Source organism: Mustelus asterias, chromosome 8 (assembly GCF_964213995.1).
Source record: "Mustelus asterias chromosome 8, sMusAst1.hap1.1, whole genome shotgun sequence".
Lineage (NCBI taxonomy): Eukaryota > Metazoa > Chordata > Chondrichthyes > Carcharhiniformes > Triakidae > Mustelus > Mustelus asterias.
Window position 1 is genome coordinate 134,355,854 of NC_135808.1, and position 21,126 is coordinate 134,376,979.

General features: G+C 45.4%; 1 protein-coding gene across 1 annotated transcript in view; it reads left to right on the plus strand.

Annotated features, from left to right (window-relative positions):
- The window catches only part of dnai3 (dynein axonemal intermediate chain 3), a 94,668-nt gene that overhangs the window by 26,325 nt on the left and 47,217 nt on the right, over positions 1-21,126 (plus strand). Inside the window, exons 8-12 of the mRNA XM_078219227.1 lie at positions 1,790-1,980; positions 4,764-4,888; positions 12,790-12,879; positions 13,543-13,632; positions 20,204-20,326. Coding sequence (XP_078075353.1) covers positions 1,790-1,980; positions 4,764-4,888; positions 12,790-12,879; positions 13,543-13,632; positions 20,204-20,326 — 619 coding nt within the window. The remainder of the gene's footprint in view (positions 1-1,789; positions 1,981-4,763; positions 4,889-12,789; positions 12,880-13,542; positions 13,633-20,203; positions 20,327-21,126) is intronic.

Consider the following 21,126-nt stretch of genomic DNA (forward strand, 5'->3'; position numbering starts at 1 on the left):
TTAATCTTTATAGAGGTCTCTAAAATAATGAGGGGCACAGATCAGCTAGATAGTCAACAACTTTTCCCAAAGGAAGGGGAGTCTAAAACTAGAGGGCATAGGTTTAAGGTGAGAGGGGAGATACAAAAGTATCCAGAGGGGCAATTGTTTCACGCAGAGGGTGGTGAGTGTCTGGAACGAGCTGCCAGAGGTAGTAGTAGAGGCGGGTACAATTTTGTCTTTTAAAAAGCATTTAGACAGTTACATGGGTAAGATGGGTATAGAGGGATATGGGCCAAATGGAGGCAATTGGGACTAGCTTAGTGGTAAAAACTGGGCGGCATGGATAGGTTGGGCCGAAGGGCCTGTTTCCATGCTGTAAACCTTTATGACCCTTTGACTCTATGTGTGGAGGTGGAAACAGGTGATCTTAAAGTTGTTGTAAATATGTACTCAGAAGCTCATTCCAAGTTTAAGAACAAGTTGATTCAGCCTCCAACAGTTGCCAGGGAGAAGGTGGGTCCGTATCTAGAGAATTTGATTTGATTTATTATTGTCACATGTATTAGTATTAAGTGAAAAGTATTGTTTATAGAGAAGGAAAGGAGAGAGTGCAGAATGTAGTGTTACAGTCATAGCTAGGGTGTAGAGAAAGATCAACTTAATGCGAGGTAGGTCCATTCAAAAGTCTGACAGCCATGATGTGGAGATGCCGGCAGGGAAGAAGCTGTTCTTGAGTCGGTTGGTACGTGACCTCAGACTTTCGTATCTTTTTCCTGACGGAAGAAGGTGGAAGAGAGAATGTCTGAGGTGCGTGGGGTCCTTAATTATGCTGGCTGCTTTGCCGAGGCAGTGGGACGTGTAGACAGAGTCAATGGATGGGAGGCTGGTTTGCGTGATGGATTGGGCTACATTCACGACCTTTTGTAGTTCCTTGCAGTCTTGGGCAGAGCAGGAGCCATACCAAGCTGTTATATAACTAGAAAGAATGCTTTCTATGGTGCATCTGTAAAAGTTGGTGAGAGTCGTAGCTGACATGCCAAATTTCCTTAGTCTTCTGAGAAAGTAGAGGCGTTGGTGGGCTTTCTTAACTAAAGTGTCGGCATGGGGGCAGCCAGGACAGCCAGCGTGTGTGTGTGCTGTGTATGTGTGTGTACTTTGTGTCTGTGGTGTATGTGTGTGTATACGGTATGAGTGCAGTGTGTGTGTGTGTACTTAGTGTATGTGTGTATGTGCAGGGGAGGCGATGGCCTAGTGGTATTATCGCTAGTCTATTAATCCAGAAACTCAGCTAATGTTCTGGGGACCTGGGTTCAAATCGTGCCGTGGCAGATGCTGGAATTTGAATTCAATAAAAAATATCTGGAATTAAGAATTTACTGATGGCCATGAAACCATTGTCAATTTTTGGAAAAACTATCTGGTTCACTAATGTCCTTTAGGGAAGGAAATCTGCCATCTTTACCTGGTCTGGTCTACATGTGACTCCAGAGCCACAGCAATGTGTTTGACTCTCAACTGCCCTCAGGCAACCAGGGATGGGCAATAAATGCTGGCCAGCCAGCGATGCCATTGTCCCACATGTGAAATTTTTAAAAATGTGTGTATGTGTGTGTCTGGTGGGGGGGAGGGGGCAGGAGTGGGTAGTATGTGAATTTTGCTTGATGAAAGCTAGCACAGACACAATGGGCTGAATGGTTGTCATCTGCACTGCAACAATTCTATTCTATGTCTTGCCTGAGGTGCAGTTACTCCAGATGCAATCCAGATGTCTATCAATAGCACTGATCATCCTCTGCTTCCACGGTAGGTTTGAGGTGGCCTTACAGCAAAATGAAATCATGGATGTCTACTACGACGATTGGAGAGGGCTTTCAGAGGAGGACAGTACATTTGGGGGAAAGGCAGATTGCCACTTAAAGGAGTACCAGTCTTTCACTGATCTTCAAAGGAGCCAAGGAAAGAGGGTTAGCAACATTGAATGGCATCCAACCATTCTGGGTAAGTTAAATGTCACCATGGGAATTATTTATGCATTGTAAGTGGGAGCTTTCAGCGCTCACTGAGTGTGGATTGCTCAGTGGGCAGCACTCTCACCCCTGACTCAGAGGGTTCATTCAACACCCATCCAGAAACTTGAGTGGATGATTTGGGCTTGAAACCCCAGTCCAGCATTGAGGGAAATCTAAGACGTGGTAGTTAATTTTATCTGGGTGAGATATTTAACCTCTGCCCACGGCAATATTCAAAGAACAAAGAACAAAGAAAACTACAGAACAGGAACAGGCCCTTCGGCCCTCCAAGCCTGCACCGACCATGCTGTCTGACTGAACTAAAACCCCCTAGCCTTCCAAGGACCAAAACCCTCTATTCCCATCCTATTCATTGATTTGTCCAGACACCCCTTAAATGTCACACTATCGTACCTGCTTCCACTACCTCCCTCGGCAGCGAGTTCCAGGCACCCACCACCCTCTGTGTAAAAACACTTGTCTCGTACATCTCCTTTAAACCTTGCCCCTCACACCTTAAACCTATGCGCCCTAGTAATTGACTCTTCCACCCTGGGAAAAAGCTTCTGATTATCCACTCTGTCCATGGCCCTCATAATCTTGTAGACTTCTATCAGGTCGCCCCTCAACCTCCATTCAGAGAAGGGTGGGAAAATTCTCCTGGTCAATATTTATCTCTCAACCAATATCGCTGGAAACGTTTAGCTGTTTATTATCTGGCTGCTATTTGTGGGAGCTTGCTGTGCACGAATTGGCTGCTGCCCGCCGTTCCAACTACACTTCAAAAGTAATGAATTGGCTGTAAAAGGTAAAGTTTCCACAGTCCCAGATGACCCTTTCCCCCCCTCCCCACAGCCCTGTACAGCCCTCCTTCCACATTGTCCCCCCATGTCTTATTCAGGCCACACCTACCCAGGCGGCCTCACTTCACACTCCACCTCTGGTCAAACTTTTGACCTTTGTTGCGGTGTCAGCGTGTGAGTCCCACAGCACAGCGCTGTGATGGAGATGGAGGGGAACTCACTTGTGCAGAATTGTGCATGAACTTCCAAGTGCAGACGCTGGCGTGGGATCATGCTTTTCTGGTTGGTGGGGCAGGCATCACCAGTGCTATCGTACATAGGCTCAGAATTGGAGATAGGTAGGAAAGTATGTTGTGAAGTGTACATTAGAAGGTTGCAGACAGATATAGATAGGCTTAGCGGGTAGGAAAAATCTGGCAGACAGGAGTAGGACGTGGGAAAACATTGTTCAGCTTGGCAGGAAGAATAAAAACACAGAGTATTACTTAAGCAGAGAACCACTGCATAATCCCGAGGTGTAGAGGGATCTGGGTGTTCCAGTGTATGAGTCACAAAAAGTTAGTATGCAGATACAGGAAGTAATTAAGAAGGCTAGTGGAATGCTACCCTTTATTACAAGAGAAATTGAACATAAAAGTAAGGATGCTATGCTTCAGTTCTACAGGGCATTGGTGAGACCACATCTCGAATACTGTGAGCGGCTTTAGTCTTATTTAAGGAAGGATGTAAATGCATTGGAGACTATTCAGAGAAGGTTTACTAGACTAATACCTGGAATAAGGGGGTTGTCTTATGAGGAAAGGTTGGATAGACTGGGCTTGTTCCCACTGGGGTTTAGAAGAGTGAGGGGTGACTTGATTGAAGTCTATAAGATCCTGAACGTTATTGACAAGGTGGGTGTAGAAAGAATGTTTCATCTTGTGGGGGAGTCCAGAATTAGGGGGAACTGATTTAAAATTAGGAGTCACCTATTTAGAATTGAGATGAGGAGAATGTTTTTCTTTCAGAGTGTTGTGTGACTTTAGAACTCACTGCCTCAGAAGATGGTGGAAGCCAGGGGTCACTGAATATTTTAAAGTTTATTTATTCGTCACAAGGAGTCTTACATTCACACTGCAATGAAATTAGTGTGAAAATCCCCCAGTCGCCACACTCCGGCACCTGTTTGGATACACTGAGGGAGAATTTTGCACGGCCAATGTACCTAACCAGCACGTCTTTCAGACTGTGGGAGGAAACCGGAGCACCCAGAGGAAACCCACGCCATCACAGGGAGAATGCGCAAACTCCACACAGACAGTCACCCGAGGTGGGAATCGAACCTGGGGCCCTGGCGCTCTGAGGCAGCAGTGCTAACCATTGTGCCACCATTTTTAATGGGGAGGCAGATAGATTGTTGTTATGTGAGGGAATTAAAGGTTATCAGGCCTAGATGGGAATGTGGAAGTCCCAAAACACAAATAGATCAGCCATGATCTTATTGAATGACTTAATTCGTATGTTCGCATATAACATATAAAATTCTTATGGGGTTTGACAAGGGTAGATGCTGAGAGGCTGTTTCTCCTGGCTGGAGAACCTAGAACGGCAGGTCACAGTCTCAGAATAAGTGGGATTGAGAAAAGGAGACATTTCTCCGCACAAAGGGTTGTGAATCTTTGGAATTCTCGACCCCAGAGAGCAGTGGATGTTCCCATCACCAAGTAAAGTCAAGAGAGAAGATATTAGATTTTTGATTCTAGGATATGTGGGGATTATGCAACAAGGTGGAGTCAAGATAGGAAATAAGCCTTGGTCTTATTGAAGGTGCAGCAGAGCTGGAAGGGCCGAGTGGCCTGCTCGAGCATCTATTTACTGTGTTCTTATGTTTTTAATCTGAAAAAACTCAGCTGCCTTTTGGGATGCTGAGATTAGTTTCAACCATGATTGTTTTTCAGTTAAAGGTGTAAATTCTTCTGTTTCTGCTCAGGGCTAGTGGCTGTGTCAATCGTGGACCGCGTTACCTGGGAGGACAGGATTAACCTAAGCAGCAAATCATTCCGCAGCCACTCACATATCCTCCTCTGGAATTTCACTGATCCCATCCATCCTCAGGTATTCAAAACTCTCCACAACACGTTACTGGTGAATCAACCATTCACAGGCATATAAAACAGATCTAGCTACTTGTGTAATGATAACACAGTTAACAACCTCAGTAATATGTCTGGCCTGGACACATGGCAGTGGGGAAAATTCTATGTCATTGACTTGGATGGAATTCGTAGCAATTCGAAGGTCAAATAATTCAAATATAAGGCTTTTCGGATAACAAAGAACAGAGAACAGTACAGCACAGGAACAGGCCCTTCAGCCCTCCAAGCCTGCACCGATCATGTTTTCCTATATAGACCAACCGCTTATATCCTCAATTCCCCATTTGTTCATATGCCTATTAAGATAAGTCTTAAATGTCGCTGTGTCTGCCTCAACCACCTCACTGGCAGTGCATTCCAGGCCCCCACCACCCTCTGTGTAAAAATCTTCCCCCACACATCTCCACTGAACTTTTCCCCCCCTTACCTTGAACTTGTGCCCCCCTTGTAATTGTCACTTCTGCCCTGGGAAAAATCTTCCAACTGTTCACCTTATCTATACCCCTCATAATTTTATAAACTTCTATCAGGTTGCCCCTCAGCCTCTGTCTTTCCAGGGAGAACAATCCCAGTTTATTCAATCTCTCCTCATATCTAATACCCCCCATACCAGGCAACATCTTGGTAAACCTTTTCTGTACTCCCTCCAAAGCCTCCACGTCTTTCTGGTAGTGTAACCGCAGCCTCTACCATCTAAAGGACAATGGCAGCAGATACCTGGGAACACCGCCACCATGTGGAGGTCCCCCTCCAAGTCACTCACCATCTTAGCTTGGAACTATATCAACATGCCTTCACTGTCACTGGATCAAATTCCTGGAATTCCCTCCCTAACAGTATCTGGGCCACGTGATGTCCAGGGCTTTTGTTTTACTCGTTCAAGGAATGTGAATGTCACTGGCTAGGCCACCTTTTGATTCTAAAGCCTAATTGTCATTGAGAAGGTGGTGGTGAGTTGTTTTATTTATAGTTTATTTATATTTATTAGTGTCACAAGTAGGCTTATTTTAACGCTGCAATGAAGTTACTGTGAAAATCCCCCAGTCGCCACACTCCAACGCCAGTTCGGGTACATTGAGAGAGAATTTAGCATGGCCAATGCACCTAACCAGCACGTCTTTCGGACTGTGGGAGGAAACTAGAGCACCCGGAGGAAACCCATGCAGACACGGGGAGAACATGCAGACTCCACACAGACGTGACCCAAGGCCAGAATTGAACCCGGGTCCCTGGTGCTGTGAGGCAGCAGTGCTAACTACTGTGCCACTGTGCTGCCCTTACCTTCTTAGAATCATAGAATCCCTATAGTGCTGAAGGAGGCCATTCGGCCCATCGCGTCTGCACCAACTCTCCAACAGAGCATCCCACCCAGGCCCTATTCCCGTAACCCCACATATTAACCCGCTAATCCCCCTAATCACCTTGGGACACTAAGGAGCAATTTAGTGTCGCCAATCCACCCAACCTGCACATCTTTGGAGTGTGGGAGGAAACCGGAGCATCCGGAGGAAACCCACGCAGACACGGGGAGAATGTGCAAACTCCACACAGACAGTCACCCGAGGCTGGAATCGAACCCGGGTCCCTGGCGCTGTGAGGCAGCAGTGCTAACGACTGCAGTCCGTTCAGGGAGGCAGGGAGGATTTTCCAGAATATTTTTTCCCTTATTGGCCTCTGTCAGGATGTGACAGGAAGCAATAGGGGGAATCTCAGTCTCTGACTTGTTCTTGTAGCCACCATTATTCTGTCCTGATCAGTGGGATTGTAACTGTACATTGTCTGCTGTTGCCAACCCTGTGTTCACTGACTGACATTGCCACCTAGTTAAGTAACACCTGGATTTTAGATATCTCATTCTTGTTTTCCCTATCACTGCTTATGTCTGTAACCTCCTCCAACTCCACAGCCCTCTGAAACCTCTACAATCCTCCAATTCTGCCTTCCCCGAACCCTAAACATTGCTAACTTTTATCTCTCCACAATTGGGAGCCCTAAGCCCTGGAATTCCATCCTGGAACATTCCTTCCTCTCCACCTCACCTTCCTCCTTTAGAATGATTCTTAAAACCCACCACTTCGATCAAGCTTTTACTCACCTGTCGTAATGTCCCCTTATACAGCTCAGAGTCACATTTTGTTTGGTAACGCACCTGTGAAGCACCTCGGCACATTTTATGACATCAAAGGCACTATGTAAATGTAGTATGTAATGCAATTTACTGATAGAACGAAGAACAAAGAACATTAAAGCACAGGAACAGGCCCTTCGACCCTCCAAGCCTGCACTGACCATGCTGCCCGAGTGAACTAAAACCCCATATCCTTCCGGGGACCATATCCCTCTATTCCCATCCTATTTATTTATTTGTCAAGATGCCCCTTAAAAGTCACTATTGTATCTGCTTCCACTACCTCTCCCGGCAGCGAGTTCCAGGCACCCACCACCCTCTGTGTAAAAGATCTGCCTCGTACATCTCCTTTAAACCTTGCTCCCTCGCACCTTAGACCTGTGCCCCCTAGTAATTGACTCTTCCACCCTGGGAAAAAGCTTCTGACTATCCAATGTCTTTGAAAATGGTACAAGTCACACATGGGCCAACCTTGATTTCGAATCCCAGAGCACAGCCCAACTTTTGACAGATTTTGCGTTATATTTTTAAACTTACGCCTAAAGATCACCAACTTTTCCAATGGCTGGTAAGGCAGTTTGTAGCTTGCTGGATATTGACATCTAAGCAATTTCCAGCCCTTCCACGGGATTTTCTTTTATTCGTCACCGAGATGTGGATTGCCCATCCCTAGTTGCCCTTGAACTCAGTGTCTCGCTCGGCCATTTCAGAGGGCATTTAAGAGTCAACCACATTGCTGTGGCTCTGGAGTCACACGTAGGCAGCAGATTTCCTTCCCTAAAGGGCATTAGTGAACCAGGTGGGTTTTTACAACAATTAACAATGGTTTCATGGTCACCGTTAGACTTTTAATTTTTGGATCAATTTTGGATTTTTCCAGATTCAAATTTCACCATCTGCCAAGGTGGGATTCGAACCGGGTCCTTAGCACATTATCCTGGGTCTCTGAATTATTACTCCAGTGACAATACCACACCACTGCCTCCCCTATCATGCATAAACTAGCGTGCAGGTACAGCAGATAATAAAGAAAGTGAATGGAATGTTGACATTTATAGCTAAAGGAATAGAATATAAAGGTAAGGAAGTATTGCTGCAACTACACAAGGCATTGGTGAGGCCGCACCTGGAGTATTGTGCACAATTTTGGTCCCCTTATTTGAGGAAAGATGTAGTGACATTGGAGGCAGTTCAGAGGAGGTTCACTAGATTGATTCCAGAGATGAGGGGTTTGTCGTATGAAGAGAGATTGAACAGTTTAGGCCGATACTCTCTGGAATTTAGAAGAATGAGGGGAGATCAAATTGAGCTACACAAGATGATAAAAGGTATGGATAAAGTAGACGTGAGGCGGATGCTTCCTCTTGTGGGGCATTCTGGGACGAGAGGCCACAGTCTGAGGATAAGGGGCAGCAAATTTAAAACAGAGTTGAGGAGAAACGACTTCTCCCAAAGGGTTGTGAATCTGTGGAATTCACTGCCCCAAAGTGCGGTGGATGCTGGGAGAGTGAGTAAATTTAAGGAGAAGTTAGACAGATTTTTAATTGGTAATGGGTTCAAGGGTTATGGGGAAAAGGCAGGAAAATGGGGATGAGGAGCATATCAGCCATGGTCGAATGATCGATGGGCCGAATGGCCGAATTCTGCTCCTGTGTCTTATGAACTTATGCTTGAGTTGGATGCATTTGCTTCCAGTTGAGTCCAGCAGATGGAGCTCAGCGCAGTGCCAGTGCAGACTGCTCTGATGGGAAACAAGCTGGAGCCAGACTTAAACATGTCCACAATCAGCCGAATAATTCACCTGGAAGATTCATGGCAATGATCCCAGGACGGCGAGATTATAGAACTATTTGAAAAAGCTGAATAGACTGGGGCTCTTCTCTCAAGAAAAAAGATTGAAAGGTGTCGTTGATAGAGATCTTTAAAATGATTGGAGGATTTGTTGGGTTCGGTTTAAAGAAAGTGTTGATGACTTATTTACTCAGAGTGGCGAGGATGTGCAGTGCTTGAGGTGAATGGTATCGATGTATTTAAGGAGAAGATGGATAAATACATGAGGGAGAAACAGTAGGAAATGCTGATGGGTGAGATGAAGCGTGGGTGGGAGGAGGCTTGTGTGGAGCAGAGAGAACAGCATAGAACAGATGGGCCGAATGTCTAGTACATTCCATATAGTTTGATCTACAAATGCCTTTCACGTTACAGATGTTTTAAAACATTGTCTGGTTTTCACTTTGTTTTGAAATTTAACTCATCCAGACCTGAATGTGTGAAGAAAAATCAGCAGTATACCTATTGGCTGTTGTTCCTCGTGACTGCTTCATGCAGACACACAATCATATGAATTAGGAACAGGCCATTCGGCCCCTTGAGCCTGCTCCACCATTTGATGAGATCGTGGCTGATCTAATAGTGGCCTCAACACCACCTAACCCTGATAACCTAGACCCCTTTGTTAGTCTAGAATTTATCTACATCTGCCTTAAAAATATCAAATCACCCTGCCTCCATCGCTCTCCACGGAAAAGATTCACAAAGCTCTGAGGGCGAAAAAATTCTTCTCATCTCCATCCTAAATGGGAGACCCCTTATTTTTAAACTGTGTCCCCTTGTTCCAGTCTCTCCCATGAGGGGGAAACATCCTCTCAGCAGCCACCTGTCGAGTCCCCTCAGGATTTATATCTTTCAATCAAATCACCTCTCAATCGTCTAAACTCCAATGGATACAGGCCCAACCTGTACAACCCTTCCTCATTGGATAACTCGCCCCCTCCCCCCCCACCAATCTCTGATATCAGTGAACCTTCTCTGAAAAGCTTCTAATGCAGTTATATGCTTTCTTAAATCAGGATTGTACACATTACTCCAAATGAGGTCCCACCAGCGCCATGTCCAATTGCAGCAAACCAAGAAAGGAATATCACACAACAATGGGTTGTTGTGTGATGATTAATTCCCGACTCGGGTCACTGTCTGTGTGGAGTTTGCACGTTCTCCCCATGTCTGCGTGGGTTTCCTCCGGGTGCTCCGGTTTCCCCCCACAGTCCAAAGATGTGCAGGTTAGGTGGATTGGCCGTGCTAAATTGCCCCTTAGTGTCAGAGGGACTAGCTAGGGTAAATGAATGGGATTATGGAGATAGAGCTTGGGCGGGATTGTGGTCGATGCAGACTCGATGGGCCGAATGGCCTCCTTCTGCACTGTAGGATTCTATGATTCTATGAATGAGCCCCCCAAGTTCAACTCAGGAAGTGAAAGAAAGACCTCAACTCTTCTTAGCCTATTTTGACCTCAATATCTAGTCATGAACGTTGATGCTCACATTTTTCTACATTGGCTGGAAGGTTGCTGTGACCGGATTGATGTCCACAGCGTGATGTTTGATCCTCATTCAGGCCGGAGAGGAATAGGCACCCGCCTCCTTGCCTTACACATGGTGGAGATCACAACAGTGTGGGTCAGATCGGCCATTGGACAGAGAGCTGAAGAAGGAGGGTAACCAATAGGACATATTGGTGGTAACTAATTCCACTCTCTGGGGAGTCGAGGACTAGAGAGACAAACTCTAACGATTAGAGACAGAGCTGTCAGGAATAAAATTAGGACACATTCCATAATTCATAGAATAATTACAGCACAGAAGGAGACCATTCAGCCCATCTACACTTGTTAACAATGACCTGACTACATGAATCCCATTTTCCAGTGCTTGGCCCACATCCCTGGAGGTTATGACAGTGTAAGTGAATATCTAAATGCTTCTTAAAAACTTCAAGAGTTTCTGACTCCACCATCCTTCCATTCAGTGAGTTCCAGGCTCCCACTGCTCTCTGGGTGAAAAGTTCCTCCTCAACTCCCTTCTTAGCCTTTTACCCCTTACCTTAAATCAATGCCCCCTGATTATTGACCCTTCTACTAATGGAAAAGATGCCTTCCTATCCACCCTTCCTATGTTCCTCATAACCGTATTCAATCCTATCTCAATATTCGCTGCTCCAAGGATAAAAGCCCCAGCCTTTCCAATCTCTCCTCATAGCTCAGACCCTCCAGCCAGGCAGCATCTTGGTGAATCTCCTCTGCACCCTCCCCAGTGCAATCACATCCTTCCTATAGTGTGGTGACCAGAACTGCGCACAGTGCTCCAGCTGTGGCCTCACCAGCATTTTATACAGTTTCAGCACAGTTTTCCTGTGCTGTACTGTTCTTTGTTCTTTTCACATGAGCAGTCTGGGAATGGAGGGATACAAACGAATGGTCTAGTTGGACCAAGGAGCGGCACAGGCTTGGAGGGCTGAAGGGCCTGTTTCCTGTGCTGTACTGTTCTTTGCTCTTTGTTCTTTTCACAACCTCCCTGTATTCTATGTAAGAAGTCTCACAAAACCAGGTTAAAGTCCAACAGGTTTATTTGGTAGCACAAGCTTTTGGAGTCTCGCTCCTTCTTCAGGTGAGTGAGGAGTTCTGTTCACAAACAAGGCACATATAGACACAACTCAATTTACAAGATAATGGTTGGAATGCGAGTCTTTACAGGTAATCAAGTCTTAAAGATACAGACAATGTGAGTGGCTGGAGACAATACACACCTCTTTAACCTATGCTTAACCCTCTCTCCACTTGTGCTTACCCCAGTTCAACGCCAGCATCTCCACATCTTGTATTCTATGCCCTGGCTAATAAAGGCAAGTATTCCATATGCCTTCTTAACCACCTTATCTACCTGCCCTGCCACCTTCAGGGAGCTGTGGCTAAGTACTCCAAAGTCCCTCTGATCTTTCCAGCGTCCTACCATTCCTAGAGTAATCCTTTACCTTGTTTTTCTCCCCAAGTGCATCACCTCATACTTTTCCCAGTTGCCCAACTGAGCAACCCACTAACATTGCCCACAGTCTGCAGCTATCCGCCTAACTATTTACCATCCTGCCAGTTACCAAGCCTGTGAACCTCTTGATCATACCCCTACATTTCGACACATAAACCTTGGTGAGAAGTTTGGCACTCTCTTTTATAAACGGCAATTGATGCTAGTTCAGTTGTAAATTTTAAATCTGAGATTGATAGACTTTCGTTACCCAACAGTATTGAGGGATATGTGGTCAAGGTGAGCAGTTAGGTCATAGGTCAGCTGTGATCTCACTGATTGGTGGTGGATCAATCCTGTTCCTGTGTTTCTGTTAACATACATTTTGGTTCCTTCCTGCCCGATGTTGTAATAAATCTTCCCCTCAAATGTCTCAAATACTCTTTGTGATAGTGAATTGGGCGGCACGGTGGCACAGTGGTTAGCACCGCTGCCTCACAGCGCCAGTGACACAGGTTTGATTCCCGGCTCGGGTCACTGTCTGTGTGGAGTCTGCATGTTCTCCCCGTGTCTGCGTGGGTTTCCTCCGGGTGCTCCAGTTTCCTCCCACAGTCCAAAAGATGTGCTGGTTAGGTGCTTTGGCCATGCTAAATTCTCCCTTGGTGTACCCGAACAGGTGCCGGAGTGTGGCGACTAGGGGATTTTCACAGTAACTTTATTGCAGTGTTAATGTCAGCCTACTTGTGACAAATAAATAAACTTTACTTTTCTTCTATCCTCTCTAATTCTGATTGAAGCCATTGTTCTGTGCCTCTGGTAGTCTGTGGGTGAAGTTTAACGATGGAACATCGCTGTTGACTGGTGTGTCTGTCCAATGATGTGAACGGATAAGTTTTTGAAGAGTACTAATTTTTTGGTTTTGATTTTTTTTTTTAGTTAATGTTGGCGGCTCCGGATGATATTTACAGCTTTCAGTTTTGTCCCACTGATCCAAATATTGTGGCTGGAGGTTGCAAAAATGGCCAGGTACTGAAATACATCTGTGTAAGTTAGAAAGAGTCAGAAGAACTAGCCGACGTCTCAACATGAGAGAGTTCAAAAAATAAATCATTCTGTGACTCAAAATGAAGATGATACGTGTTCAGGACTCAGTGTATCTCATCCTCTGATCCCCTCGATTCCTTGGTTACCTCTGCCTCAACTTTTAAGATGCTGCTTAAAACCAAGGTTTTGGTCACCGTCCTTTTTTCTGGCCCAACATTTATTGTCCATCACTATTTCTCCATTTCAGACAGCATTTGAGAGTCAAATCTGGATTCACATGTCGGACAGACCAGGCAAGGATAGCAGATTTCCTTCCCTAAAGAACATTAGTGAACCAGATGGGTTTTTCCATCAATCGACAATGGTCATTATTGGACTTATTAATTCCAGATTTTTATTGAATTCAAGTTTTAATATCTACCATAGTGGGATTTGAATCCGGATCCTCAGATTTAGCCCTGGGTCTCTGGATTGCTAATTCTGTGACAACACCTCCTACGCCACTGCCTCCCTGAGAACTCAATGCCAAATTTCTGTTTGAAAATCGCTTGGAGAGAGCACCTGGGGCTGTTTTACTATGTTAAGAATGCTATATAAATGCAGGATTGTTGCTGTTGATAACTGCTCTATTATTTCCCCACCCAGGTGGTGCTCTGGGACATTTCTCAATTCTCGGAGAGGTTGCAGGGTAACCTGCCAGCCGCAAAGCCCGACACCGTCAAATCAAACCTGTTGGTGAGTAACTGAGCTCAAAAAGCTGTATGGAAGGAGAGACCAGTCAGTGGTCTTGTCACAGTTTTCATGTTTTTAGGTGCCCAGATCACCAACAACCTGGTCCCCCCCATGCCAACGCCATAGTTAAGAAAACCCACCAACGCCTCTATGTTCTCAGGCGACTAAGGAAATTTGGCATGTCAGCTCTGACTCTCACCAACTTTTACAGATGCACCATAGAAAGCATTCTTTCTGGTTGTATCACAGCTTGGTATGGGGCTCCTGCTCTGCCCAAGACTGCAAGGAACTACAAAGAGTCGTGAATGTAGCTCAATCCATCACGCAAACCAGCCTCCCATCCATTGACTCTGTCTACACTTCCCGCTGCCTCGGAAAAGCAGCCAGCATAATTAAGGACCCCACGCACCCCGGACATTCTCTCTTCCACCTTCTTCCGTCGGGAAAAAGATACAGAAGTCTGAGGTCACGTACGAACCGACTCAAGAACAGCTTCTTCCCTGCTGCTGTCAGACTTTTGAATGGACCTACCTCGCACTAAGTTGATCTTTCTCTACACCCTAGCTATGACTGTAACACTACATTCTGCACTCTCTCGTTTCCTTCTCTATGAACAGTATGTTTTGTCTGTATAGCGCACAAGAAACAATACATTTCACTGTATGTTAATACATGTGACAATAATAAATCAAATCAAATCACTATCAGCCTGTTAGCCTGGACAACCGGTACTCTTTTCAGGCACATTACAGGTTGACATATATTCCTGAAGTTTCAGTGAGCAACCTCCTGCCTCCATCGGCCCCAGCCCCATACTTGTGCCATTGGCCGCCATACTGATTTCCCTCACATATCCCCACCTCGCTGCTCCAGGGACCCGGGTTCAATTCCGGCCTCAGGTCACTGCCTGTGTGGAGTCTGCGGAGTCTCCCTGTGTCTGCGTGGGTTTCCTCCGGGTGCTCCGGTTTCCTCCCACACTCCAAAGATGTATAGGTTAAGGGGATTAGTGGGGTAAATATGTGGGGTTACGGGGATGCAGCATGGGGAGGGCCTGGGTAAGATGCTCTGTCTGCAAATCAGCCTCCCATCCATTGACTCTGTCTACACTTCCCGCTGCCTCGGCAAAGCAGCCAGCATAATTAAGGACCCCACGCACCGCAGACATTCTCTCTTCCACCTTCTTCCTTCGGGAAAAAGATACAGAAGTCTGCGGTCACGTACCAACCGACTCAAGAACAGCTTCTTCCCTGCTGCTGTCAGACTTTTGAATGGACTTACCTTGCATTAAGTTGATTTTTTTCTACACCCTAGCTATGACTGTAACACTATATTCTGCACTCTCTCGTTTCCTTCTCTATGAACGGTATGTTTTGTCTGTATAGCGCGCAAGAAACAAGATTTTTCACTGTATGTTAATACATGTGACAATAATAAATCAAATCAAGTCAAATCAGAGAGTCATTGCAGGCTGAATGTGCCGAATGGCCTCCTTCTGCATGGTAGGGATTCTATGATTCAAAGGTGTGATTGTCCTCTTTGGAGAAGAGAAGATTAAGAGGAGATTTGATTGAGATTTTAATAAAAGGAGGGAAAAATGGCAGAAGGCCCAAGAACCGGAAGGAGACCAGTTTATGGTGATTGGGAAAAGAATGGCATCACCAGGAAAAGGTTGTTACGCAGAGAGTGTCGGAATCTGGAATGTGCTTCCTGAGAGTGTGCTGGAGGCAGATTGAATCCAGACTTTCGAAAAGGAATTGGATAATTATCTGAAGTGAAAGTTTTTTCTCCATAGCTGCTATACAGAGGCGTTCAATGTCAGTCATGCTGCCATCTTTTCTCCCATGTGACCAATAGATTGGATAATTAACTTCAAATGTTTCTAAAGACTAAGGCCAGGATATTACAGTATCACCCTCCCGGTGGGATATTACAGTCCCGCCAAAGTAAACGGAAATTTCAATGGCTTGCTGTATCCTCTGCGGGGGGAGAGAGATGCCCTGGGTAAAATCCTGGCCTATCATTTTCTCCGAGCCCTTTGCTTTTCTCCCAGTATTTTCCTGGCAGCAGTTTTCTGATTGGCAGCGTAAGTAAAAGGAGTTTCTGCCAGAGGCTTCAGAATTAAATAGAGCTTCTGGATACAAAATACTCTGCAAACATGTGCATTAAAGTCAGGATACAGATGCTGTCCTCCCTCAAATAGACAAGAGAATCATGCACCTTAAATCATTCATCTTGGCAATTGTGTAAACCCACCATAAAGGAACCACAAGATTTTTGTGTGGGAGGCCTCTGTGTTTATTGATCTTTACTGGAAATGACAGCTGGCTGCAGTGTGGAAATGGTTTTGGATTGCCTGCGAACTTCACATTGCCGTATAGTTTCCCATCTGTGCTGCAGCCTCACTTAAACTGGAAATAATCCCCTCTGCCGATCAGTAAACTCATGGTGACAGCCAAGCTCAGGAAGGATAAAAATTAATAAAAAGGAAGCAGACTACCGTGCATTAGCTCCCATTTACTTTCTCATAGAATCATAGAATCCCTACAGTGCAGAAGGAGGCCATTCGGCCCATCAAGTCTTCACTGACCACAGGCCCTATCCCCATAACCCCATGCATTTACCCTATTAATCTCCCTGACCATAAGGGTTAATTTAGCAAGGCTAATCCACCTAACCCGCACATTTTCAGACTGTGGGAGAAAACCAGAGCACCCGGAGGAAACCCACGCAGACACGGGGAGAACGTGCAGACTCCACACAGACATTGACCCAAGCCGGGAATCAAACCCGGGTCCCTGGCGCTGTGAGGCAGCAGTGCTAACCACTGTGCCACCGTGCCGCCCTGTCACTGCCTCTCTCTGCCCCAAAAATCATATACACTCTCCGGGACTCCATTCCTTATCTGAACAAATTTGCGATGCACTCTCCTCAACTTCAGAACTCCCCTTAAATGTACTTTATCTTATTCACCTGAGCGATGTGGACATTGCTGGTCAGGTCAGCATTTATTTCCCATCCTAAATTGCCCTTGAGAAGGTGACAGTGAGCGGTCTTCTAATAACTGAGTGGCTGGTTTGACTATTTCATGGGTAGTTGAGAGTCAACCACATTGCTGTGGCTCTGGAGTCACATGTAGGCCAGACCGGGTAAGGACGGCAGATTTCCTTCGTTAAAGGGGAATTAGTGAACTAGATGGGTTTTTATTACAGTTAATAAGATTATAGTCACCATAACTGAAACTAGTTTTATTTAATTCATTGAATTTCAATTCCCCTGCTTCAATTATGAGTTTGAAAACGAGTACTTTGCATCAGTATTCACAAAGGAGAAGGATGTGGTGGATGGTGAGTGTCGAAAGGAGGATGTTGACATTCTAGGACATGTTGAGATAAAAAGGGGGGAGGTATTGGAGGTTTTGAAAGATATTAAGGTGAACAAACCCGGGGCCAGATAAGGTCTATCCCAGAATACTGAGAGAGGCGAGGGAAAAAATTGCTGAGGCCTTGGCCAAAATCTTTGTATCCTCTGTAGCCATGGGTGAGGTACCAGAGGATTGGAGAGTGGCTAACATTTTTCCTCTGTTTAAGAGGGGCAGAAGAGCCAATTCAGGAAATTACAGCCTGTGAGCCTTACATCAGTTGTGGGGAAATTGGTGAAGAAGATTCTTAGGGACAGGGTGTACTCAAATCTGGAAGAAAATAGGCTTGTTAGCGATAGGGAACTTGGTTTTGTGAAGGAGAGGTCGGGTCTCACAAACTTGATTGAGTTCCCTGAGGAAGTGACAAACAAAATTGACCAGGGCAGGGCAGTGGATGTTGTAGACATGGACTTTAGTAAAGTCTTCGATAAGGTTCCTCGTGGCAGGCTGATACAGAAGGTGGAGTTATATGGGATCCGAGGTGAGCTGGTAAGATGGATACAAAACTGGCTTGGGCATAGAAAACAGAGAGTAGCAGTGGAAGGGTACTTTTCTAACTGGAGGCCTGTGACAAGCGGTGTTCCACAAGGATCAGTGCTGGGGCCTCTGTTGTTTGTAATATATATATAAATGATTTGGAGGAAAATGTAGGTGGTCTGATTAGTAAATTTGCAGATGATACAAAAATTGGGGGAGTAGCGGATAGTGAGGAGGATTGTCAGAGGATACAGCAGGATATAAATCGGCTGGAGAGCTGGGCCGAAAGATGGCAGATGGAATTTAACCCGGACAAATGTGAGGTGATGCGATTTAGAAGGTCTACTGCAAAAGAAAAGTACACAGTAAATGGTAGAGCCCTTAGAAATATTAGCATACAGAGGGATCTAGGCAAACAGATCCACAGTTCCCTGAAGGTGGCAACTCAGGTGAACAAGGTGGTCAAGAAAGCATATGGCATGCTGGCCTTCATTGGTCGAGGCGTTGAGTAAAGGAATTGGAAAATCATGTTGCAGCTTTATAAGACTTTGGTTAGGCCACATTTGGAGTATTGTGTACAATTCTGGTCACCAAACTACCAGAAGGATGTTGATGATTGGAAAGGGTGCAGAAGTGATTTACCAGGAAGTTGCCTGGTTTGGAGGATATGGACTATGAAGAAAAGTTGAACAAACTTGGATTGTTTTCACTGGAGCATCAGAGGATGAGGGGGAACCTGATAGAGGTTTACAAGACTATGACAGGCTTGGATAGAGTGGATAGTCAGAGTCTTTTTCCCAGGGTCGAAGGGTCAATTATTCGGGGGCAGAGGTTGAAAGTGGGAGGGGAAAAGTTTAAAAGAGATGTAAGGGGCAAGTTTTTCATACAGAGGGTGGTGAATGCCTGGAATGAGCTGTTGGAGGAGGTGGAAGAAGCAGATTTTATAACAACGTTCAAGAGGCATCTGGATAGATACATGAATAGGCAGGGAATAGAGGGATATGGACCATGTAGAGGCAAGAAAATATTAGCTTAGAGAGGCATCTGTATCAGCACAGACTTGGTGGGCCGAAGGGCCTGCTCCTGTGCTGTACTGTTCTTTGTTCTTTGGGGCTGTCCTGAGGATTGCCAGCCAGTAATATGAACACTGTTCCATCGTGCCCCTTTATGACCAGTGCTTTCAGCCACTTGGTCTGGCTGCTCTCTGAACTCACTGCTGGCCCTGACTGCTCCACCTGATGAAGCACTTTAGAACATAGAACATAGAACAGTACAGCACAGAACAGGCCCTTCGGCCCACGATGTTGTGCCGACCTTCATCTGAAACCAAGATCAAGCTATCCCACTCCCTACCATCCTGGTGTGCTCCATGTGCCTATCCAATAACCGCTTAAATGTTCCTAAAGTGTCTGACTCCACTATCACTGCAGGCAGTCCATTCCACACCCCAACCACTCTCTGCGTGAAGAACCTACCTCTGATATCCTTCCTATATCTCCCACCATGAACCCTATAGTTATGCCCCCTTGTAATAGCTCCATCCACCCGAGGAAATAGTCTTTACTGGCACATTTCACCCCATTGTTGTTGATATTGTGCTTCTTGTGGTTAGATGCTCAGAAACTGCTCCACCCTCTCCAATATATAACATTCATTGAATGTGTCAGGTCCCAGCACAATGTCTGGGTTCAACAGAAATATCCACCTTTGTAGCTCGAGGACTGGATCGCAACAACCTTCCCGAATTGGGTAGTGCAATAAAATTTAATTGTTTCTTATCTTCTATAAAGTGTCCCTTGATGTCTCAGAACGATAACTGGAGTTTGATTAATTCGGCTGAAAATGGGGTTTATACCAAATTTAAGCACATTGGATAAATCTTATTCCTCAATCTGTCAGTGATCTGATAAAAATCACTGCAAATGGATTTTTAAAAAACTCTAATGAACCATTTAATAATCTCATTATCTACATGAGTCAGTTTCTTAGTAAATCAAACGGTTTTAGATCTGTTGAACCCAGACATTTTAGATCTAAAAATTATTTTCAAACGTGCTGAATTGTTACCCAAACACCGCAGGCAATGAGAATAATTTGAGGAGACTTTCCGAACCATTCCGATTGGCAGAATCCCAGAGCTTTAACAAGGGAGGGTGAGGGGTAATGAAGTAGGCAGCTTCTTTAGGGGGAAATCTCTAAAGGCGTGAGCTGCTGATGTAACCTTATAGAATCATAGAATCCTACAGTGCAGAAGGAGTGCATCAAGTCTGCACCAACCACAATCCCACCCAGGCCCTATCCCCATAACCCCATGTATTTACCCTAGCAAGTCCCCCTGACACTAAGGGGCAATTTTGCATGGCCAATCCACCTAACCCGCACATCTTTGGACTGTGGGAGCAATCCAGAGCACCCGGATGAAACCCACACAGACACAGGGAGAATGTGCAAATGCCACACAAGCGGGAATCGAACCCAGGTTCCTGGCACTGTGAGGCAGCAATGCTAACCACTGTGCCACCGTGCCGCCCCGTTTCCAATTTGCATTGGAATGAGAAATTATAAAATCATTCTGCAAGTTTTTTTGGGTATCAACTCAATCACAGCATTTTATGAATCTTGCTGTTTGGAAATTTCGATACTAACGTTGGATAAAGCCTTTTGTGTTTTGTCTTCCAGCCTGAGTTAGATCCTGCGCCTCACTTGGAGGTGCCCATTGCTCAATACTGTGGAGTATCGTCTATTGAAAATGGACACAAATCGCTTATTACTGATTTATGCTGGATACCAGACCACTTTGAGGTAAAGAAACATTTCATATGGAACTTGATGGTCTTTGATACCTCACCGGTTGCTACCGTGCAAAGGGACCTGGGGGTCCTTGTGCATGAGACGCAAAAGCCCAGTCTGCAGGTACAACAGGTGATCAAGAAGGCAAATGGGATGTTGGCCTATATTGCGAAGGGCATAGAATATACACATCTTTTTAGCCTGTCTTGATGCTCTCTCCACTCCCATTGTTTTGTTTCTTAAAGACTGGATTAGTTGTAAGTATTCGCATTCCAACCATTATTCATGTAAATTGAGTCTGTGTCTTATAAGTTCTGTTTGTGAACAGAATTCCCACTCACCTGAAGAAGGGGCTCAGAGCCTCGAAAGCTTGTGTGGCTTTTGCTACCAAATAAACCTGTTGGACTTTAACCTGGTGTTGTTAAACTTCTTACTATAGAATATAAAAGCAGGGATGTCTTGATGCACCTGTACAGGGCATTGGTGAGGCCGCAGCTGGAATACTGTGTGCAGTATTGGTCCCCTTATATGAGGAAGGATATATTGGCATTGGAGGGAGTGCAGAGAAGGTTCACCAGGTTGATACCGGAGATGAGGGGTTTGGATTATGAGGAGAGGCTGAGGAGATTGGGTTTGTACTCGTTGGAGTTTAGAAGGATGAGGGGGGATCTTATGGAGACTTATAAGATAATGCGGGGGCTGGATAGGGTGGAGGCGGAGAGATTCTTTCCACTTAGTAAGGAAGTTAAAACTAGAGGACACAGCCTCAAAATAAAGGGGGGTCGATTTAAGACAGAGTTGAGGAGGAACTT